The sequence below is a fragment of the Thermobia domestica genome, chromosome 13 (genome assembly GCF_964235325.1).
Source record: "Thermobia domestica chromosome 13, izTheDome1.hap1.1, whole genome shotgun sequence".
Taxonomy (NCBI): domain Eukaryota; kingdom Metazoa; phylum Arthropoda; class Insecta; order Zygentoma; family Lepismatidae; genus Thermobia; species Thermobia domestica.
In genome coordinates this window covers 44,105,463-44,130,656 of record NC_137466.1, presented here as the reverse complement: position 1 = coordinate 44,130,656, position 25,194 = coordinate 44,105,463, and the positions used below count along the sequence as shown (strand labels likewise).

Below are 25,194 nucleotides of genomic sequence, written 5' to 3'. Positions count from 1 at the left end.
TATTGTCTTTCTTTCGCTGTATAAATCTTACATGTCTTTGTGAACGTGGAAGAGGGAGGGGGCCTGTCGACATTTTTGCGGGGAGGAAGTCCATGCGTCTGTAGTTACGCTACTGGTTATCTGTTTACGAAGTGTCGATAAATCGTATTCACTTTCCAGGGAAATGTTTGTCCAGAATACAACGATCATCATGAGAACAAAGAAAGGACGTTCCGTTATGTTGAAAAACGATGATGGGTAGCTTCAAAATTCTTCATCTCTGGCAGAAGTTTATTTATTTTTAAGTATAGTTTCAGACAGAACATGACCATTTTACATTGTTTTAACAGGTTACAATAAATTTTTCTTGTCCTTCTTGAATTAAAATGAATCAAACACCTTATTGTGCATTAGACTGCACCTCACAATCAGCATAGGGGTTATGCAAAATGTGTTCACGAATACCTCGGTAATTTTCCAAAATCCCATATCCGCTCGGTGTAGCCATTAACGTATTCTGTCGTTCATGCGTAGATTGCGGCTTCATCAAGAGTAAAATCAATGCATTCAGTAATCTTATCAACATGAAACGTGTAAATTCAAAACACAAAAGACGTCATTCGGCTTCAATAATTCGATGATATGCACTCTTTGTAGAGACGTTTCTGCTTATGCAGTATACTGTGGACAGTTGTTTGCGAAGCCTGTAATTCCAGCGAGACAAGACGAGTTAATGTTTTAGGACTACGTTTAAAATGCAACTTGCAGACTATCGACAGTTTGTGGTTGTCCACTCCACGACGGATCAGTCTCATGACTAGTGATTAAGCTTGGCTCAAAACAAGAGGTTGAGTCCTGAGCTCCCTCGTGGCTAAGTGGTTAGCGTACACGCCTTTGGCGTGGGAGACTCAGGTTTGATTCCCGGCGGAAGCTCATGTGGTTCGGATTCCACATGGTTCAATTGTAGGTCCACGTCTCTTGTAGCCTCGCTGCTGAACAGGCCCCTATTCACGGGGGCTACGGTGGGCCGTCCCCCTAAAATTTTTACGGTAGGCTTGCAAATGAACTATAATATGGAGACGAACTATAATATCGTTGGGTCGGGTCCCCCCTAACTTCTACCGGCACCACCCTACATTTTTGGGCTGGCTACCGGCCTGCTGCTGAACGAACGCTAAACTCCAAATCAAGAGTTGAGGCCGTCTTACCTCGAAGTTGGTTTCTCTTCTAGGAAAGTGTTAACTGTTTCTGTTAATACAGCTCTGTCTCATCTCGTGTGCATTCCTTTCAGTCATCCTGAAGTTCTCTCCTCTTCTCAGAGTTTTTGACTTGGAAAGAGGATAATATCCGTATTGACAGGAAAGTTTGTTTGCAACGATTGGCGACTTCGTTTCTGCATTCTACACCATACACTTAAAACCTTCTGTGGTTGTGCCATCATTTTCGTTTATTTAGTCAATCTGAAACGAAACTAAACAACAGTGGAAGTTAGTAATATACTCGTACAAATACAAGCTTAATGAGTTTTTTTTACATTTTGCAAGGGTCATAATGCTCTGTCATTTGCTATGGGAGTTGTGATTCATTGCAATACTAATGAGACTTCTGGGATACTCCACATTTGTATTAGCTGCTAGTTTGGTGCAAAATCGAGATTAGTGTAATTTCAGTTGTCAGTGGTAGGATGGCTCTGCAATTGTCGGTAGCAGATGTACGCGTCTCTTGAAGCGAGATGGTGTAGTATTGTGCGACCAGCGTCTAAATCCAGGCGAAAAGCGAACTTTATAAGAAACATCATTATTATTTGATTTTCCACATCGTATTCTGTAAGTCATTGGCACACTCTTGTGTTATTTAATTACCTAGATAAAACCATAGCAATTCAAATTTCAGTGCAAATCAAATCGAGAAGTTTTGAGAGAAACTTGTGCCACGTGCAATGAATGAATCTAATGTAATGTAAGAATATCTAAATGAAGCTCAAATCAATAACTGAAGCAACAAAGAACCGTGAATTAGTAAATGAACTTAGAGAGCGGTGGTTGTAATCTCTTATTGTCATCAAGCTATTGGGTTACAAAGGAATTGATATATATAGAAAGATTTTCAGGTAGTAGCCCTATACTGGATAACTTTCACCTATTGTAGTTGTCGTTAGTAGACCATGCAGTGGTACTTTTTCTTGACCTTATAACTGATATCCGGAAGATTGCTTTACAGAAACTTTTTTATTGGCACTTCGAAGCTCTGAAATGAAATCTTTATGAAGTTATACGCCCCATGGTTATGCCGACTAAGCTAAAGGAGACGGTGATGATAAGAAATGAATGATATGGTAGAATGAAGAAATTGGGAAGAAACGGGAGAACGGAGAAAACCCACGCACATGGTGTATGTCCACCACAAAGTTCACTTGGCGCGACCTGGGATTGAACCAAAAATACCATGCACCAGAGTTGAACGCTCTACCACAGAGCCACCCTTCGAAGCTCTGAAATGAAATCTTTAAGTTTTACGTCCTACGGTTATGCCGGTTGGGCTAAAGGATGCGGTGATTATGAGAAATTAATGAAATGGTGGAATGAAGAAAGTGGGAGGAAACGGGAGAACCGCGAGAAAAACCACGAACACGGTGTTTGTCCACCACAAAGTCCACACGGCGCGAGCTGGGATCGAACCAGGGACCCCAAGCACCGAAGGTGAACGTTCTACAACCGAGCCACCCCTTCGAATGGAAATCTGGTCTTTATATAAAAATTATTGTTGTTGTTTATCTAAACTATTTTTGAAAAGCTTTACACTGTATTTTGAAGTTGGGAAAGTCCAGACAACACTTCCTGATAAATATTGTTATTACTATCCTAGTGGCAGAAAAATCAGGTGTTTTTGAAGCCCAATTTACAACAAGATGTTTGCTACAAATTTATCATGATCAAATGTTTCTTGTTTTGTCTGCTGTGAAACATATTGTTTTGTAATTTCAGTTGCTGTTATTGATTGCTGTTATTGATTGCTCAAAATTATTTAGGAGTATTTTTATTTCGTATTTTAAAAAAACGACCCCGGAAGTTGCCAAACTACAAAAATGGTTGTACACAAGTGCTTTTCGTATGTTCTAAATAGTAAACTTTTAAATACATAAAAACTATTTAACTTTGCTGCAAAGTATACTAATTAGGAAGTATAAATTTCAAATTTTATTATTCAAAGTACAGATTATTTAAATAAACATGCAAAATACAGGAAAACTAATAAGAAAAAAATATGACCGACTTTCGGGACGCGATTTTTCGTGCCCGAAAGTTTTCTGACCCCGGAAGTAACTGCTTTTACACAAAACTCGACCCCGCAAGTCGAATTCGCGCACTCACACACACATACACACAGACACAAAAAGAAACAGTGATCGAAAACATTTTAAGCAAATATTTTTAAGCTTTTGTTAAAAAGTATACAAAGATTTGAAAGTCATCAAATCAATCAAATTGAGCTGAGTTGAGTTGAGTTGATTTTGAGTTTAACGTCCCGTTCAGCAGCGAGGTACTCCCATGTGCCAAAAAAAAAAAAAAAAAAAAAAAATGCGCGTATACTGTAACTGAAGATTTTTCGTATTTATTCCATTTTCCTTACGCTTATAGGTAAAATTCAGTTATTAGTATGTGGAGATAATAGAAAGCAATCCATCTAAGGAGATATTTCCAAAAAATATAATAAAATAATAAAAATATAAGCAAAAAAACAAAATTATGCTCGGTTTTGTGTATACTGGCAACGATTATTTCTAGGGATTTTTTCAGTAGCAGAGCATGATTGCGGAGGGAATTCAGTAGAGGAGTCGAGGAGTTGGATCAAGGAACTGGATAGTGGACTAAAATGTTGCATTTATTGGTTAAAACCTAGTGTGTAGATTGCCTGCCAAATATAAATTAGCTTCTGTAACTAAGATGTCGTACGAAAATATAGAATTAAACAGAAAAACTCTTATCTTAAGGTTCGAAGCGATATGGACCATGGTTATGAAGATTATTTCTTTAAAAAAAAAAAAAAGAGCTAACACCACGTAACCTCCGTGGTTAGGTGGATAGAGTGGCGGACTTGTAGTTATTTCATTATGTTGACACCACATCGAATCCCATCCCATCTCATTTTTTTTTTACAAAACATTATAGGAAGTGTATAATTTTGATGTTAATAAGAACCGAAACAATATAATAAGGAAATAATTTATTGATAGTATCCTTTAATCGACGTATTTATTCTGTATTAGAATACGTGTACTATTGGAAACAGTTATTGTTTTCAGTTTATAGTCTTGTATGTTACTTCCCGTTCTTGAACAACAGACAACTCACTTCGGGTTTGTGTGTCTGGAACAAGAAAAAGAACATACGCGACCTTGACAGCCTATCCAGTCTTACCCCTTGTTACATCGACCTGATGTTAAATTATCGTTTATGTATGTGTGTGCTTCTGTTTTTTGCTTTTTAGAGTATTGACTTCCTCTATCTCTTTTTTTTTCATATCCACAAGTGCAAGAATGCTTTCGTTGAACGTAACTAAATTATACAGATCTATGTATGCGGAACACGAATATTTCCAAAAGATAGCATGAATATGAACGATAATCATACCATATTTTTACATTATATAGTAGCGTGAAAAACTGATATTAAAATGATATAACAAACAGGCATAAGCTTTTTTTTCTAGCATGTCAACACATTAAACGTAACTCATTAAATTTTGAGAATTTCAAATTATCACCTTACGTGTCGTTGTATTCCTATTCTTTTTCACGTTCAAGCGACGAAAGAAGAAATTGTAGTAATAGTGATAAAAATCGAATTCGAGATTTCAATGACTTCAAGTTTCACGTCCCCATATATCGAAAAAGTTATTTTGATGTCTGTCCATCTGTTCGTTTGTCGGTTCGTCACGCTTTTACATGCATTCAAATAGAGGCCATACTGTTCGATGTATCTGGACCGAATTCTAGACGAATTTTTTATAACACTTTATCGTTTCGAATTCTATATCCTCCGACATTTAAAAATAAGGGTAGTTTACTGATGAATGAAAATTTAAAATAATTAAATTGTTTCAAAAACAGCTGTAAAGATTTTGCTTATTTTTTTACAAGTATAGTATGAATCATTGCTCTGAAAAAAAAATACATAAGGTTAATTTACTGTATGGGATGCGTTTTTTCGAACAATTTTCTCAATCACATTTCATAAATAATTGTATCATTAATAACCGAACAATATGATACAACTCGTTCGTCCTGTAAACATTCAGAAGGGGTAGTTTACTCTTCTCCGACGATTTTCCCATTAACGCCTGACGCAATTTTGTTCATATTTCATAAATAAATGTTACATAAATAACCTAACGATATGGTATAATTCCATCATCCTAAAAAGCTAGAAGTGGTATATTACTTTTCGGAGCAAGTAATTACCCTACGATTACCCTACGATTTTGTCGAGAATGACTCTGGCAATTTTGTTCGTATTTCATAAATAGCATAACTCGTTTGTCCTGAAAAGACACACAAGGGATATTTTATTCTTCGGGATGACTTTTTTGACGATTTCGCAGAAAGTACTCAGACGCTTTTGCTCATAGTTCACATACAATTATTTCCTTAATAATTCTAATATATGGCATATGTTATTTCTAACAGAAATATGACCAATGGGTACTTTACTTTTGGACATAAGTTGCTTCGAACAAAGTTTTCCAAAAAAACATTATTTTATTCGCATTTCCCAAATAAATGTTTCAGTAATAGCTGCAGCCTAACACGAGTCAGTTTAAGAAATTCGAGCGAGAAAATTCAGTGCGTTTCATCCGTACCCATTCTTAAATATATTTTTAAATGTTACACTTAATCACAATTTTCCTAACAAAATCGAAACTTCTATTTAAAAGTGCCTTGTTGTTGCCAAATGGTTCAAGTCCATTGGTTCTGGATTTGATTCCCGGTGAGAGCTAGTGTATTTTTATCCAACGTTAAGGTATAGGTAATAAGTAGGTGCAAAGAGAAAAGTGTTGCAACAAGCCTAACCAACCTAATAAATAATACAAAGAAATAATACAATATTACGAAATTATAGAAGAAACGTTGTTAATATTAGATATTTGCGTGTGAGATATCCAAACGATGACTGTCAACTCCAAAGGTAAAAAAGTGAAACATCCAATACCAGGTTAATCAGTGGTCTCTAGGTAAAGCTATCCTACTAGGAAGTGATTGAGATACCAAAAAATGTTGTAATCGCTGAGAGACATGTTAGGAGCATACATTGGGTGAGAGACTTTAACTCATGAATAGTCTGCACCTTTTGTTGGTGTATTGAAGTGCGTAGGTGGTGTGTGTTTGGCACATCGGGCTCCTTTGTTGTTAGTCGCAGCTTTCTAGACCGGATGCAGTTATTCCCGGTAGAAAATACAAGAAAATATACATTTCTATTACTATTAAAGTAAATAATTACACTCATTCCCTCAATGTGACACTTGTTTGTTTAACTGTATACAGACAGCTGATCCGTGGAAGAATCGTTCATAATAATAAATAAAATAAACTCGACAAATATTCTTGTAAATAATAGGTAAAAGTTTGCGTCACACTGTTCATTTTGCTGGGCACGCCAGTACAACGAAATACTTTGTATAAATTGATAATTACTTGTATTTTTGGGCAGAAACTGCTTCTACATAAGCACTATACCAGATATAATGTTAATTTAAAAATAACAGAAGAAGAATGTTTTTAATATATAAGAAATGGACATTATTATATGGTTGGTTGCTATGTTGTTGTTGATAGATACCTAACTAACATGTACGATTGTAATACAGTCTATGTGCATATTCGTTCAACGAGAATCAGCGAATAAAAATTGTTTAAAACGTATCATCGTTTTGTAATTTCAATATAAAAGTGAGAATACTAGTAAATGTAATCACGGAAGATATTTTAATGTGTAAACAATTACTACCACTCAAGATTTACTGATATTATTAGCCGAACCAGGTTGACGACTACCTTTGGTGAGTCGTTGTAAAAATTTTTGGTGCCGGAACCCGGGATTCTTGTAAATTCATATCCCGAAGTAAAGTAAGGGTGAATTTACTTCTGTAATAAGGTTAATGACTACGAACTTGACAAGACTTAGAAGTGGTAGAATAATCACACGAATAATGAACGGTGAGGCCATGGAGAAAGAAACCAGTGATTGTGATAACGGTGAACAAAGTGCAGGACCAGGAATGACATTAGAAGACCGAATTTTGCTAGCCTTACAGCGGCAAGAACAATGTCGAAAAGATGATTCGGAAGCCATGAAGCGATTAGAACAAAATTTGGTTCAAATGTCCAAGGAATCCAACAGACAATATGAAGAATTAAAGCAAGAATTAAAGCAGACGATGGAGCAGAAGTCCGAGGAATCCAACAGACAATATGAAGAATTAAAGCAAGAATTAAAGCAGACGATGGAGCAGAAGTCCGCGGAATCCAACAGACGATTGGAGCAGAAGTCAGAAGAGACGAAACAATTTATTATACAGGCGATGAATGACATCACCGCGCAGTTTGATGAAAAGTTAAAAAGAATATCTGAGGATTGCCAGGATAATCAAAACCATCTAATCCAAGAAGTCAGTGGTGTAAAAAGGGATTTGGAAGTAATAGAATCTACTGTACAGCAACAAAAGATTCAGGTCACGGATAACTCCAACCAGATACGCGCGAATACTCAGTTGATAGCTACCTTACAAGAGAAAATCAGGACACTACAGATCAAGGACAACACATACCGTAACAACATGGTTAATGATCGTGTAGAATTCCCTTGTTCACAAGAGATGACTTCGCCTTCACCCGTATCTGATGAGGACATTATTTTGGAAAAAATTCATCCGTGGAGTACTGATGTGCAGAAAAGAGATGGTGCAACTACACATCACGCCATAGGTAGGAATTGTCACTCAACAAGAACACGGAATGATAAAAGGAAGGTAAAGTTAAGTGTAAAGATGATTGAAATACGTGCTATGAGTAAGTTCGGTGGTAAATGTAATGAGAATGCTACTTCTTTCCTAGAAAAATTTCAGGATGAGTGCAATATAATGTGTATAGATAAATCGCAATATATGAAACTAATCCCTCATTTATTACTCCCACCATGTTCTTTATGGTTTAAAGCAGTGCGAGATCACGTTAGTACGTATGACGAGTTCAAAGCAGCGCTAATCGCAAATTACGAAAATGACTTTTTGCTCGCAAATAGAGATGCCACGATTAGAAATCAACATTTCAATCCTCGTTTGCACAAATCTGTTGTCGAGTGTGTTGTAAATACATACAATGAATTAAAAGTCGTAAATCCATTGCAATTGGAATCTAGAATCATAGCATCAATTCGAAATTTGCTACAGTTTAAGTTACAACAGATCCTGTTTTCTACCCAGTGTATGAGTTTTAACCATTTATTAATGCTTCTTCAATGCTATGAAACTCAATACCATGCTCTGAATCAACAAGCTGGAGTAGGTAAAAGTAAAAATAATTCAGATCATTTTGTACCTGTTCGGAATCTAAATATCCGTAGTGTGAACGATACGGAACACAACCTAAACCGAGTAAATTCAAGCCATCAGAATGAGCAAAATAGGCAAAGCTATGTTGGGAATCCGCCTAACCTAACCAATCGTGACAATAATTATGTCAGATCACTCAACCGAAGTAGGCATAAAAGTAATCGAAATACATGGCAAAATTCTAGAAACGCTACAAATTCTAGGTATAGACATAATCGTTGTTCAAGAGATGGCACTTCATATCAAAATCAGAATCACGACGCAATACATGTACAAAATATTGCGGAACCTAATCATGATAGTGCAGTACAATGTACTCTATTAGAATCATATGCTAGTACAAATTTAAACTGACTCTAGTTAATGAAGTAAAGGTTAAACCCATACCAGCTATAGATTCTTGTGAACATTTATTTTTAAGTTTATGTGTTAATATCAATAATGAAAACAATTCTTATGACTTCGATATACAAGCACTATACTTGATAGGATTAGTTAATGAACTCATAAATATTTTATCACATTTGTTTCAACAAATGATAATTTTCAAATGATTTTAATTCTTTCTTGTTAATATGAAAGAGTTATAGTTCGATTCATTAAAAGCAAAGGTTATTTATAGTATATTTGATTGTGTGTTGAAACTTAATTGTCAAAGATTATGTTAAGTATATGATTCATTCTATTAAGCTAATTATTCGACGACTGTCTTCATGTACCATCTTATATGTTACTTAAATAAGATTCTTCTATATTCTGACGCCTAATTGATACAATGCATACTGTTGAATATCATCTAAAGTAATTAATATATAATACGCCCTTAATCATGATGACTCATGTTTTAAATGTAATTGCTTCTTACTATTTTGAATTCGTACCCTTCGTTAATTATATAAATAAGCGACGACGTTTTAATAATAAAATATATATATTATTGTAATAAAAGATAAATGATAATGAAATGAAAGATTTATTATAAATATATTTATATGAATGAAAATAAATAATGTTATATATACATACGAGGGTCGATCAAAATGTATAGAATATAATTAATGGAATATTGTTCTTATAAACGAACCAGTGGTTCTTAAATATAAAAACCAAGCTCCCTTGTAACTTTTATATTCAGTCCCATCGTCGGGCGACATTTTTATACAACGAAATACTTTGTATAAATTGATAATTACTTGTATTTTTGGGCAGAAACTGCTTCTACATAAGCACTATACCAGATATAATGTTAATTTAAAAATAACAGAAGAAGAATGTTTTTAATATATAAGAAATGGACATTATTATATGGTTGGTTGCTATGTTGTTGTTGATAGATACCTAACTAACATGTACGATTGTAATACAGTCTATGTGCATATTCGTTCAACGAGAATCAGCGAATAAAAATTGTTTAAAACGTATCATCGTTTTGTAATTTCAATATAAAAGGTGAGAATACTAGTAAATGTAATCACGGAAGATATTTTAATGTGTAAACAATTACTACCACTTAAGATTTACTGATATTATTAGCCGAACCAGGTTGACGACTACCTTTGGTGAGTCGTTATACCAGTGTGCCCCGTTATCCGGTTGTGGCACACTGGAATATAGGGTATGGCTTTCTAATTTTTCCCAACTATTTTAACTGCTTCAATTGAAATGAATTTATAATAATAAGAGAGTGAATTTAATCTTCTTACCCTTCGATTTAGAAATAAGGTCCGCTAGAATTGTATATATAAAAAATAATAATACTCAGAATTTTATAGAGTAGTTTGTTTAATTCGAAATGACATACTTCCTGCAACTGTTTGGGTTGGAATTATTTGAAGTCAAATCTTTAAGTTTTACGACCCACGGTTATACCGGCTAGGCTAAAGGACACGGTGATGAGAAATGAATGCAATGGTGGAATGAAAAAAGTGGGAGAAAACGGGAGAACCCCGAGAAAACCCATGCACATGGTGTTTCTCCACCACAAAATTTACTTGGTGCGAGGTGGGGTCGAACCAAGGGTCCCATGCACCAAAGGTGAACGCTTTATCACTGAGCTACCGCGGCCCCTCTGAAATTATTTATAGGAGAGAGTGACTACTATATGAAAACTTGATATCGAACACATTTGTTTAAAAATACCAGCTTTTTGAGAAATATTGCTTAACATTCAGTAAAACCTGTCAATAAAATAATAATAATAATAATAATAACTATTATTATTATTATTATTATTATTATTATTATTATTATTATTATTAATTAGCTTAAATTAAAAACTCTCTGGACCTAATGCATTGGCACAATTCCACGAATTAAAAAGAATGTGTTTACTTCTCATGTAAGTGTAGAAGGACTTACTGTTGATTTCAATATACGAAGAAAGTGTCCAATTTTCAAATGATATGCTACATAAAATGCCCTATGCAACATAATGTAGTATAGAGTCATCATTTCAGGTTGCCTAAAGAACACTTTCGTTTTAGCAAGAAAGGAAGAAAATAGAAAATACTGAGTTTTAACCTAATAGAAAGTTTGCAGATTTAAGGGAAAATGCACAGAGTTGTTGGATATAAAATGTAGTTCGGATTAATGGAGTAAGACACCGTAAATAGTTTTTTGTTTGAAATATACTGGGAGTGACCAAGCCATTACATATGAAAATATCGAAAGAGATACGTTAATGGTGTTAGTTGCAAACTGTTTTAGAAATGAAAAATTTAAGGAAATCTCTAAAACTCTGATATCACCAGATCCAAGTTGACTGACTGTTAGGTAAAACTGCTAAATCTGAGTAAAGCAAAAAAAAAGTATTAATGACCTGTGTTACAGTTTCAGACATATCATTCTCATACCAAAACTACGATAGAAATAAATTATGAATAAAGGTGAATTCACAGTTCTGGAATACCAACAAATGATTTTGCTAGATGTAAATTTTCGGAAAACTTTTTATAAGGCTTTAGATTTATTTTTTGTTTGTTTATTAGCTTCCCCATGCCGTAAACGTCGCCAACTCCTAGTGGCCCACTTGCCGGTAAATGGCGATCGTCGATATAGCGACGCGTCGAAGGATTGCCGCTAGTGTGCCACTAGTGGCAGGGTTTCGTCGAGTCAAAGCAGATATCTAGAATCGGGGGTATCGGGAAGAAAATATTTGCAACCCATCGCATTGACAGCAGAGGAAGATATCGAACTAACGGACAACGAAGAAGTTGAAACAATAATTAAGAAACTAAAAACTAAAAAAGCTCCAGGATTGGATGGTATAGTAAATGAGATCTACAAAAATAAAAAGGATATTTGGACTCCATATCTAACAAAATTGTTCAACACCCTACTTAAGAAGCAGATATTTCCCTCGTTGTGGAAAGAATCGAAATTGCTAATTTTGTTAAAAAGTCAGGATAAAGATTTAACAGAAGTGAGTTCTTACTGTCCAATCTGCCTTTTGAGAAACATCTCAAAATTATTAGAAAGGATAATAGCAAATAGAATTCGACGAAAGCATAGAAATATCGAAGATGATAGTTTACAATATGGTTTCAGAAAGGGCAAATCTACGGAAGATGCCTTAAATGCATTTGTGTATCAAATTAAGGAAAGTAGCATGAAAAGAAAATATGCACTGGTCCTGTTTTTTGACATAGAGGGAGCGTTTGATAACTTATGGACACCATCTCTCATTGAAAGGTTAAAAGAGCTAAATTTATCACAATATTTAGTAAATATAGTTAGGGATTACTTCTTGAATAGACAGATTATCATCCATGAAAACCTGGCAAATATAAAAGTTACTGCACAAAAGGGATGTCCGCAAGGATCGATCTTAGGACCATTGATGTGGGATTTGGAATACCAGCCGTGTTTAGAAAGACTAAACCAATTAGAGGAAACTGAACGAGTAATTGCTTTTGCTGATGATTTGGCTGTAATAATCTCAGCAAACTCTAGAATAGAATTGGAAAGAAAATCAACACGAATTATAAACGAATTACTTGATTGGTGTGGAAAGTCTAAGCTAAAAATCTCTGAGAGGAAAACGAAATACATGATTTTTGGAAGTAAATTATTAAGAGGACCAATAATTAAAATAGGCAACAGTAAGATCGAGAGGGTATCAGTATTTAAATATTTAGGGATTATGATAGACGATAAACTGAATTTTGGAGAGCATATTAATTATGTTACTCAAAAGGATCATAAAGTAACTAATAAACTCATTTCATTCCCTCAAACAAATTATAGGCTACCGAGAAAATTAATTAAGACTTATCAGGAGGTAATCCTAAGCGCCTCGATGAACTATGCTTCCAACGTATGGGCACATTGATTATTAGAGAATAACTCCTTAAAAGCAAAAATAAATCGCCCACAAAGAAACCTTTTAATTCGGCTCATTGGTGCCTTCAGCACGACACCGCACAGCGCGTTGTGTATTTTGATGGGTTTCAAACCAATGTATTTAACAGTAATCCAGAGAGCGGCAACATATTGGTATAAAAAAGGAAATTTAAATAAGACGAAAGAACTTTTAGGGACCAAAGCACAAAAACTCGATGAAATAGAAAGACAAATTCAACAAAAATGGATACAGGACTGGCAAGTAGACAAAACATCAAGAAGATTATTCACGTTTATTCCAGAGTTGGAACGCGACTCAAATGGAATTACTTCAATCCCAACAAAGGACTAATTCATTTCCTAACAGGACATGGTCCCTTTCCAACCCATCTTTATAGAATCAACAAAAAAGAACATGATAGCTGTGAATGTGGAGAACAAGGGACACCTGAACACAGTGTTCTGTGGTGCCCGTTCCTGGAGAAGTACTTGCGAATTCGTGACCAAATTAGACAGAAAGATATAAAAGCTATCTTGGAAGATGAAGAGGATTATAGAATCCTGGCACATGTAGCAGAGGAATACTCAGAACTATGCAGAAAACATTTTACAGAGAAAACACAAACTAAATGAACATAAAATATGGAAAACAGAATGAATGAGGATTCCTCCCTCCTGGACCGAAGGAAACTTCTGGAAGCGCTGGATCTCCGCGCCCCCAGGAAGGAGGTTGAGTGATGGTGTGTGAGTGCCTAGAGCATTCTCGGTCTTTGACTGGTAAGGAATTCTGGATGCTCTGGGAGCGTATGTGTGATGCGATGGTGACGGAATGAGTGTTAAATCTAGGGCCGTGAGAATAAATATACACTAATATGTAATAGAAACAATCATATAAAAATATCCAAATTTTGACATGAAGACTCGGAAATAGAGCATCATCTCGAAGCCGCTTCGCGATTCGGTTACGATAGCGTGCGACTTTCGGTCCGTGGGTACGCGGCGGCGGGACACAACTGACCAGGGCCCGCACTAAGTGCTCCGAGTGTGTCCTGGGCCTCATGTCGATACTCACGGTACGTTTCTGATGTGTAGGATGAACCGAGATCAATGAATAATACAGCTACATCAACAAATACAGCCATAATCAAAATTTTTATAGAAAAGTGGTGTATTAGTGAAGTGATGTGTAGTGTAGTGTTTAGTGAAGTGATGTGTATATAGTGATTATTAACCATACAGGGGAAACCGTGACACAGGAGAAGAACGCACATACAGGTGAAAATCATTTAGGTGAGAAACCAAGATCAGGAAGAGTATCAGCAGTCAGCAGTAACCAGACACCGAAGTTATCAGAGTGTGATAACAGGAATTTTTCGTGTTATTTAATAAACTCTTAAAATCAATAAGACGAAAATAGAAAATGTATGTTTTGGAAATATTAAACAATTGTCAACTTACTATATATGACAATTTAGGTAGTAGCTAGATAGCAATCAAATTTGTTACGTAATACGATAATAAAATTAGGTAGGAATTAGATAGTAATTTAATTCTTGTTTAGTTAGTTAATATTGATTAGATAGCTCAAGTCCTTTTGTTTTTCTTTTCGTTTTTCTTTTTGTTTTTAAAATTTTGTTTTGTTTTCTTTCTTGTTCATTGTTGTTGGATGTTGAGTGTTGTGGTCTCGTCCTTCCCATCGTTTTCCTTGTTCCCTGTCTTCTTTCCAATTATTGCAAATAAAGGATGATGAAAAAGGCTAAAGAAAAACAAAATGCGATGATGATAGCCCGTTTCGGTTAAAGTCTTCAGATGCCGAAACTGAAGAGGCAGATCTGAGCATTAAAAAAAAAATCGGGGGTATTGAAGTTACCATTACGTAAGAACAAGGACTTCATTTTGGTCCGCGCTCGTTTGATTTGTCACGCAGAATCGTAAAGGGGCCAACATGAACTATCACCAGTCATGTGCATGCGGTTATTATTATATATTATTTTTCGCTGACGAATTGTTATTATAAGAAGAATACTTGAACTCCGGGGGTCAAGAGTAACTCCTGCCTTTACATCATGAAGTGAAAAATCTTGAGATAGGTGCGTATAATTGTATGAATTTAGTTGGCAACTGTCGCCGATCACTAGCAAGTGAATATGGGAGAACTATGAAAAAAGTAAATAGACGCTTGCCATTTTGTTATAAAATTACATGACGAGTGCATTTGATCTGATTCCAAACAGTTATCTTCAAATATACACGGTTAAAGCAGCACTCTGATTAGAAATATTAAAAAGACTTCAACGATTTATCACTCTACAAGCTGTGTCTTCATAGTCGCTTCCATGGCGAGTTCGGAAGATTACGCAACTACTAACCCTAAGGTTGATGGTTCACGCCCAGCTCACGGCACTTTTGTTTTATTTTTTAAAAAATGTTTTTAGACACCTTGATGCAAAGAAATTACGCATATAGGCGATTTAACGTATTTTAGGGGAATAATTTTGTGGTTCGTTGGCGTCCCGTCGCTTCTCTGCCGGTGGTGGTATAATTTTCAAAACAGAAGTGTTACCAATTTTTGGCTGCGGGACCGCCAATTTTTGGGAACATGTCACTAGTTGCCTATCGGTGGTCCACCGGCGCTTACGGCATGGGATTTTCCCCTCACGAGTGAGGCAGATTGTAATCGACCAAGAGTGTTTTGGAAAAATGGGAAACATCTTCCGACTTCGACTTCTGAATAATCCGTTTAGGATCAAGTCGAATCAAGGCTGCGCCACGGGAAGGTAGAACAAGTGAGGCAATCGTTCCAAGCACTACGCTCGAGAGCTTCCGTCTCATTCAAGACTTAGACTCTTCAGGAAAAGTAACAAGTTTATTACTTGTAATTCATTCTTTAAGTCAAAGTATTTTACAATAAACCATCGTTTTGTAAGATATTTTTACGATTGTATACTATTAATTTCGAAAATTGTACTCATAATATAATTTCCCATCATGGATTTGAAAAAATCAAAGTTGGAACAAAGAAAGATCTTCGATCCACATGTCTCTTCATGTTTGATATGGAAGTCTCATCTTCATTATTGACCCTTAATTTATTTTAGTCCTAGGCAACGCGAATCGACGGGATGGCTCTAAGTGAAAACATTCATTTAGATGGTTAAGTAATCAGGAAATTCCTGCTGTTATTTCACGAAACACAACAGATCTTGAGGAAAAAAAAAAAACAATTTTGTTTACCAGGGGGAGGGAGTAAATCATCTGCATACGTTTTCTTAACTAGGAAGAAGGCAAGGGCGCCGATCCTGGGGGCTCGGGCCGTAACCCTCGAGAATAACCCTATTCTCGAGGGTTACGGCCGGGCCCGCCCAAAGCTCATGTAGGCCACCTTTGTATTTATGAATATACAATATTTGGCATAATTTTAGTGTAATTTGTCTTAAAATCCTCATATATATATATTCTGCATTTGAATGCCCCCCCCCCCCCAAATTTACAGAGAAATTGGCGTCCTTGGAAGGTCTAGTGAAATGAATAAAAATGTGATAACGTAATACTTGAATAACTCTATCTAATGGAGGAAAGTAAATTAGTATTCAACACTTCTTTCAATTTTAAGCATTTCAAAGATTCTCGTAATTTAGTAGCGTCCCGGATTTACATTTTTGAAGTACGGGAACTTTATCTATACCTTAACGTGGGAATCGGTTTCGGACCATGCACTTAGCCGCTTTGTCATAGAGGCACATAGGAGTTTTTCTTTCGATTTCCTTAGGAATATTGCGAATGGTATGACTTAAAACAATGTTTAAAAAAGAATACACATCGACACAATAAGATGATAATCTGATACCTAGGAAATATATTCAATTGTTTTTAATTTGTTCTCACGCTACCAAAACAGTACTTACGCTTTTTTTTTATTCCAGCCTTTTAATATAAGCATTTCACACTATTGTCTGTTCTAGGATGATACAATTCTAGTTCATGTATATGCTAGCTTTGGAAATACAGTAGAGTTTCGCTTATCCGACATAAACAGGCAGTCAGAACGCTGGATAATATGGATGTGTTAAGAAAAGACCTATTAAAAGTAAAACTTATGATATAATTTTACATATTACGCATCTAATAATAATGTTTTATAACAAATAACTGCACTGCACTGAATCAGGGACGTATCCAGCGTGAGAGCCTGAGGGCTGTCACTCTCCGAAACTCAAGCACTTTTTAATAAACTTTTTTTTACTCCTTTTAGGTTCTTTTATATCAGTTTACTAGTAGTCAGTGTCCAAACTTTGGGCAATGTGCTGTTGTCTTCTTATAATTCTAAGAACATACCATAATGCCATTATACCAGGTGGAATTAAAGAACAGTTTTAAATAGGATTAACATTTCTTTTCCGTTCTGTTTTTAACTTTAATATATTAGAACGATACACTCAATGTCTTCTTGCTATTTTTGTTATGCGATATACGTAGCAGACAGTTTTCTTTAGTTACATTTTTCTCGAAAATATGTTTCATTTTGTTTGTGCTATAATGCAGTTTACAAAGTAAATGCGGTTTATAAATGAAAAGTTGGAAAAAGTTTAAGAGAAGTACAGAACTGTTGCATTATTATTATTATTATTATTATTATTATTATTATTATTATTATTATTATTATTATTATTATTATTATTATTATTGATATTTATATTTTTAAAACATTAGAATTACGTGCTTACGAGGACGTAATTCTACGTACTTAGAATCATACGTGTTGGGCCCACTCCGAATAGAAAACCTGGATACGTGTCTGCACTGAATGTTAGACGTATGAGTCAAGGTGTAGAGGGCACGCTAGGCGATAGACTCCAGAGCATGAAAAATATATTAAGACCACAACTTGCAGTTCTTCTTGCCGATTGGTGCTATTTGCAATGATATATCGGATCATACGGTATGTGGAACAAAGGATGGTCGGATAAGCGAGACCATGTGTATTGGTGTTTCACGCACCTAAACCTGTAAAATGTTTGTATAAACAATTATCTTTCACTCCCTAGCTAAATTTGTGGGTATGATCACACACCTTGCCTCATAAAGTATAGTCTTATAAAGAAAAAATATTTTTTTTTAGCTAAAACCTAAAGAAAAGCCAACTTCAATAATTTAGTTTTTTTTAAAAAAAATAATAATGGCAAACTAGTCCATTTCATCACGATAAATCACTTTTGGTACTAAGATGTCTTTTTCTGTCCGTATATATCCTTCACACTTTGTTGGAGACAAAATTGTTCTTTCCCCAAGAAAACAGGATGAGAGAAGCTATACAACAGCATGAACAGAAAACAATAGCTATTAACAATAGTTCTCTAATCCTGGATAAATACGTCATTACAGCAAAATATCAGTAAGTTGTCCTTATTATATTGCTTCGGTTCTTATTAACATGAAAATTATAATGTTTTGTAAAAAAAAAAAAAAAAAAAAAAAAGAATGGGATGGGATGGGATTCGATGTGGTGTCAAAATAATAAAAGAAATTATAAGTCCGCCACTCTATCCACCTAACCACGGAGGTTACGTTGTATTGGATTTTTTTTAAGAAATAATCTTCATAGCCATGGTGCGTATTGCTTCGAACCTTAAGATAAGAGTTTTTCTGTTTAATTCTATATTTTCGTACGACATCTTAGTTACAGAAGCTAATTTATATTTGGCAGGCAATCTACACACTAGGTTTTAACCAATAAATGCAACATTTTAGTCCACTATCCAGTTCCTTGATCCAACTCCTCGACTCCTCTACTGAATTCCCTCCGCAATCATGCTCTGCTACTGAAAAAATCCCTAGAAATAATCGTTGCCAGTATACACAAAACCGAGCATGATTTTGTTTTTTGCTTATATTTTTATTATTTTATTATATTTTTTGGAAATATCTCCTTAGATGGATTGCTTTCTATTATCTCCACATACTAATAACTGAATTTTACCTATAAACGTAAGGAAAATGGAATAAATACGAAAAATCTTCAGTTACAGTATACGCGCAATTTTTTTGCGCATGGGAGTACATGAGACGTGGACCTACTGATTAACGTGGAATCCGAACCACATGAGCTCCCACCAGGAATCGAACCCGGGTCTCCCACGCCAAAGACGCGTACGCTAACCGCTTAGCCACGTAGGAGCTCTCAATCAAATTCCATCAAGAATAAATTCCACTGATAAGCCAATCAGGTTGCACCAAGAATAACTTCTCATCAATGACATTAGACTATGATAACGTTGATGATCATTATGAAAAAGAAGAAAAAAAGAAAGGAAAATGATATCTTTCAATTTAACGTCCCACGATTATGTTGAGTTGATTTTAGTTTAGCGTCCCTTTCAGCAGCGAGGCTATATGAGACGTGGACCTACTGATTAACGTGGAATCCGAACCACATGAGCACCTGCCGAGAATCGAACCCGGGTCTCCCACGCCAAAGGCGCGTACGCTAACCGCTTAGCCACGAAGGTCCCATGATTATGTCCGTTACGCTAAGGGAGATGGATAGCTAAGGCAAGTGAATGATGATGGAAGAATCAGTGAAATGATAATGTGTGAGGAAACATGGGTATCCCAAGAAAACCCATGGACATGGTGTTTACTTGGCCGAAGATCGAATCACGGACCCGACGCACCAGAGATAAACGCTCTCTCACTGAGCCACCGTGACACCGAAAAGAAGAAACGAAAATATGTTTTCATAAATATATAAATATCTTTCTTCTTCTCTGATTGTAGTATTATTTATATACAATACTCACTCATATTGTTAAAGTTAATACAAAATAAAGTACTAAATGCTTCTGTTTAGGGCCTCCTCCTCCCCTACATTGCTCCGTCAAAGTGAACTAACAGATAACATTCCAGGTTCGAACCTCATCTATGTTAAAAATTTGATCGAGATTGGTCGTTTGGTTCAAGAGTTATTAAGTTTTATTTATTTTATAACTCCCCTTCCCCTCCCGTAAGTTTTACCGTCAAAGAGAAATGATGAAAACACTCCCAGGCCCAAACCTAATCTATGTTGAAAATTTGTTCGAGATCGGTCGGCTGGTTCAAGAGATTAGGAGTCACAAAAATAGTAACTTTCAATTTTATAATATAAATTTATAGTTGTAGTATAATGTTATACCGTTCAATCCTCGATCTCCCGTATACCTAAGGAGGCTAAAAGTTATATTAATAAACAACTATTATGTATAAGCATCCGCCCATGAAATCAAACTTGCGGTCACATGCACTAAGTTTTTGTCAATGCCATGAAAATGTTATTTCGATATTAGTTTTAAGAGCACACATTGAAAATTTCCATCGGATGCTTGTGTAATGCGCCGCTAATCTATGCCTACACCTCAGCACATTACTTAGTATTTGGACAAGGGGCAATTTGACACTGGTCTGTACCCTCAGATACTAAAATTAAAATATACATAAAATTAATATTTTTTTCGAATCGATAATAAAAAATAAAATAAAATAGTTGAAGAATTTAATAAGATCGGAGATTAATTAAAATATCTCCTTTAAGAATTGCTTTCCAGAGTTAGTTATATCTGTTGAAGGTAAAAATATGTTTAATATTAATTATTTATTTGTGGCAGGAGATATGAAAGAAATGAAAATGTATTAATTTTAGTTTTGGTCGGAGAGACTTTTCTCTCCCTGAACTGTTTCTTCCACCGATCAATAATAATAATCAAAATCTAAATTTTAGAATATAAAGTAAATTTTATATCTTACAAAATTTTTATGTCTGCGAATATATCTATGAAATCCAATACTACAGAAATCCAGGATATACAGAAATACAGGATATAGTATACATGAAGCTACATCAGTTCCCGAAGGAGCAGGACACTCATACTTTTAGGGATTATTCATTGAGTATGTACGAACTTACAAAGGGGGTAACAAAGCGACTTTTATTTACTTATCGACTGATACGAAAATAAAAAAAAGAACGTACCTGTACTTTATATCTGCATGTGTAATGCCCTTGTACTTTATCTATGACTATGTGTGTGTGTGGGGGGGGGGGTAATTTAACGCATATAGCATGTCTTGTGCATATGGATACTTCTTACAATTGCACTACGTAGAAAATTTATGGTATTTCATGTAGAAGTGGTAATAGAACACAGAAGAAACGCAGATCAGGGGGTTCTCATGTATACTATTAACTCCAATATATTTCATAACGAAGTGAAATGGATCTGATTTTATAGAATGTACATCGTGGCGAGAAATGTTTGGATATTATTTCTAGAACAAGTTTATTTTAATGGTTCCAAGCTACATACATTTATATGATCTTGAATATGAGAGATGAAGCCTCGCGTCTCCATATAAGTTATTTTCTTATAATTAATTATAGTAATATCGTGTTTGGAATCAACGAACCTGCAGATAAACAAAAGAATTTTAATAGTATATTAAAAAGAATAAAGGAAGAAAGGAATAAAGGAAAATAATAATGATAATATACATATTGAATGAATAGTGTATTAATTACTATGAAGAAAAAATAATATACAAATGATAAATAAAATAATGTATTAATGAATTGATGCAGGGAAGGTTGAATCATAATAATTACTTTATTAAGGATATTACTCTAGAAAGGACGCGATGTGCAGAATCCTGTCAAAATTAGAAGACACAAGGATCATTAAAATATATGTATATATTTATGAAGCATTTATAAATTAAAGTTTACAATAATCATAGTGCAAGTTTTATTTCAAGTATTAAGAAAATTTTGTGTAACATCCATTTTCTCAGTTTCGCCGAGCTACGCTGTGTTTACATTCACAGATGTTATTTCAAATGCTATCCATGAACTTGTTTAATCTTTTGTATCCTTAAGGTATTTTCCCGTAACATAAGCTAAATGGGATGGCGACCGCTGCGTGATGGGCCAACGCTTCACACGTTTCCAACGTTTGTCAACATTTAAATATTGTTCAACACAAGCTATTGTTGTAGTATAATAATAATAAAGGAATTCCGCATAACAACAAATCACGTCGATGTGAATATAATATTATATATATATATATATATATATATATATATCACAACAAGTAGCGAAGTAATAACAAAGTATAGGAAAGAGCTAACTCAAGAGAGGGTTGATATTTTTTTGACCTGTACACTTGAGTCTCGGAGCCAAGGCTATACCCATGTAGTCGACACCTATGGTGTACGGTATTGCCGATGTTCAATACTACATTTCCCTTTAGTTTTGGAAGAACACTAATATGCTTTGAAATGAAATGAAGTATCTAGTTTAACGTCGCACGATTGTGCACCAAGGGAGACAGTGATGATGAGAAATGACTGAAGTGGTGTAATGAAGAAAGTAGGAGGAAACGAAAAAATACCGAGAAAACCCACGCACACGGTGTTTGTCCACCAAAAAAGCTCACATTGTGCGAGATGACACCTGTGTGGCTTGAAAACGAGTAATATCTACAGAAAACGCGAACAACCAATTCAAAAAACGACATACTGTTGCTATAAACTACAGGGACAGATCGACTCACACGGATTGCAAAAACTAGTGGGAACACATTCACTCCAGCAGCATTTTTACTGAAGCCAAGAAATCCATCTCCTTCTTTTTTACATTATATAAAAAAAACTTAAGTAGTGCCTGTACTTGTGCAAGACTCTTGCACAAGAGTCTTGGTCTTGATCTTGCAAGTATGGTCTATAAAGTAATATATATATATATATATATATATATATATATATATATATATATATATATATATATATATATATATATATATATATAGATATAGATAGATAGATAGATAGATAGATAGATAGATAGATAGATAGATAGATATAATTATTATTATTATTGGTATTATTAATGATATCAGTCTTTTCAGTTTTCTATCTATATATTAAATTATAAATTTAATCGAGCTTCATAATCACCACTCAACAAATGAGTCTGCCATTTTTACTTTACAACAAAAGAAATAAACTCCTCAAGAAAATAAATCGTCTGCTCGATGTCGTCTAGGTAACAGGTTCTAAATACGATTGAGTTAAAATGAAAACTCAAGGAATTTATGATGGATAAATAGTTTATTATAACTAAGATTCCTCTAATTTAGGTAAGGTGAGAACTAATAATTTTTAGATTCAAAGGACGTTACTTTACCCTTGTAAAAGAACTTTAATATCTTGCTCGGCTTTGCTAAGAACTCAACGAAAGAGTTCAAGGAGCACAGACTCTAATTTCAATTTCCCTAAGCTTAAACAATAAAACTCTAAAATTTCTTTGGGAACTGCGGTAATATGGAAACTAGTACTCTCTCTACTCTAGGTCCATATTCCTTGCCTTCAAAGACTGTTAAACTTCATTACAGTAACAGTCTGACCTAGTGCTCTCAACGGGTCGGGTAGGATCGGGTTGAAGACCGACCCAACCCGACCCCTGACCCGACCCGACCCGAATAACCCGACCCGACAACCAGACCCGAGCTGCCCTACTGACCCGACCCGACAACTCGACCTGAGCTGATCCGACTGACCCGACCCGACAACCCGACCCGACCCGTTTGAGAGCACTACGTCACGACACTGGGTGAACGCCAAAATGAACTCCCATTGGGAATTAAACCCGGACCACGCGTATCGAAATTTTACATTAACCAATAGCTACATCAAGCGGGGGATTTGTATATGCATCTTAGGGAATATTTGGCACTTTTGAGGTTTGGTTATTTGTTTTTATAACTGATACCAATGTCCGACGTGGGAGAAATTTATTTTATTTTATTTATTTATTTATTTGCTTTAGTTCTGTGTGGCGAAATTTTTCTTCAAGGTCAGTGTTCTCACCTGCTCGGAAGGCAGCGGGTCTTTTCGGAAGGCAGTAACAAGAGTCTCTTGGAGGAGACAAAAAGAAATCGTTTTAACTACAATGATAAGGGTTGAGGAAACGGGAGAACAGCTGTGATTTTTTCCAAACCCTTCAACTTTCATTCCAAAATAGGTTCTTCTAATTCTGAGTCCCGCGCCACTTTGAGTTTTCTTTCTCGGTAATTAAAACGTATTTTACAGTATATATAGTTGCAAGTAAGAAGATACGTAATATGAATTTTGTAATTTAAAATTTAAAAATACAGTATGATAATTAATTATAAAGTACTAATTTTATTTCATCACTTTCAGCCCAACAAATGAAATTCAAACAATTCGCACCCTGAGTCTTGGACATCAATACTGCGTTTTATTCTTTGTCTTGCACAGTCAAGTTTTGGTCCTGCATTTCGTAGTCTTGGTGGTCTTTCATGCTATACGAGAGCCAAGAATGCTCGCCTCATCGGTACAAATGAAGACCAAGTGTGATTTTGATTATGGTCTTTCATAATATACGGAAAGCAAAAAAATATGCTCATCGCTACTTCGTGATCACCAAAACAAGGCCAAGAGCTAGATTACTATGCACTTCGTCTTGCATATCGAATCTTTATCTTGTTCTTGTATCGATGTTCTTGGGCTTGGTGAAATAAAATGAAATATTCAATTTAAGGTCCCTCGATTTTGCACCGAGGCTAAGGCATATGGTGACCATGAGAAATGAATGAAATGGTGGAATGAAGAAAGTGGGAGGAAACAGGAGAACCTTGAGAAAACCCACTACACGGCGTTTCTCCACCACAAAGCCTATTTAGCACAAGCTGGGATCGAACCATGGACACAATGCACCAGAGATGAATTCTCTATCACTGAGCCACCGCAGCCCTGCTTGTGCTTGGTCGTCCATATTCAATCTTTGTTTTGGCCTTGCTTAAACAACTTCTAGTTTTGTTCTAAATCCAGACTCCATATTGGCGTAGATATTAATATTACAGTCGACTGGTAAAATCAATCTTCCACATTTAAAAATTAAAGTACACACAAGTACAAAATTACGCTTTTACCATAAAAACGCGAGCTGCAAGTATTCAAAATAAATTTATGGTTTCTATAAAATCAATTGAAAATTGCTTTTTTTAATTAGGCAGCTAGTGGAAAACCGCAGCTTTCGTCTCCAGCCGAGTTTAAGCTCAACCTAAACTCAGTTGACCAAAGTGAACTGACCCGAGTAACCCGACCTGAGCTGACCCGATTGACCCGACAACCCGACCCGTTTGAGAGCACTAATCTAGCCTACACCTGGTTTGGACTCTCAACACGCAGAGAAATACAGATAGGAAACTAACTAAA

The 25,194-nt window shown here is 35.3% G+C and overlaps 1 protein-coding gene across 2 annotated transcripts in view; it reads right to left on the bottom strand.

Moving 5' to 3' along the window:
* Positions 1 to 25,194, bottom strand: part of LOC145668122 (atrial natriuretic peptide receptor 3) — a 753,866-nt gene that overhangs the window by 22,450 nt on the left and 706,222 nt on the right. The window contains exon 4 of one of the 2 annotated variants that reach the window (XM_081735677.1): positions 1,082 to 1,450. The exons of the other annotated variant lie outside the window; for it this stretch is intronic. Within the exon in view, the coding sequence (XP_081591803.1) occupies positions 1,431 to 1,450 (20 nt within the window). The 3' untranslated portion in view covers positions 1,082 to 1,430. Of the gene's footprint in view, positions 1 to 1,081; positions 1,451 to 25,194 lie in introns of those variants that run through there. 2 annotated transcript variants of the gene reach the window in all.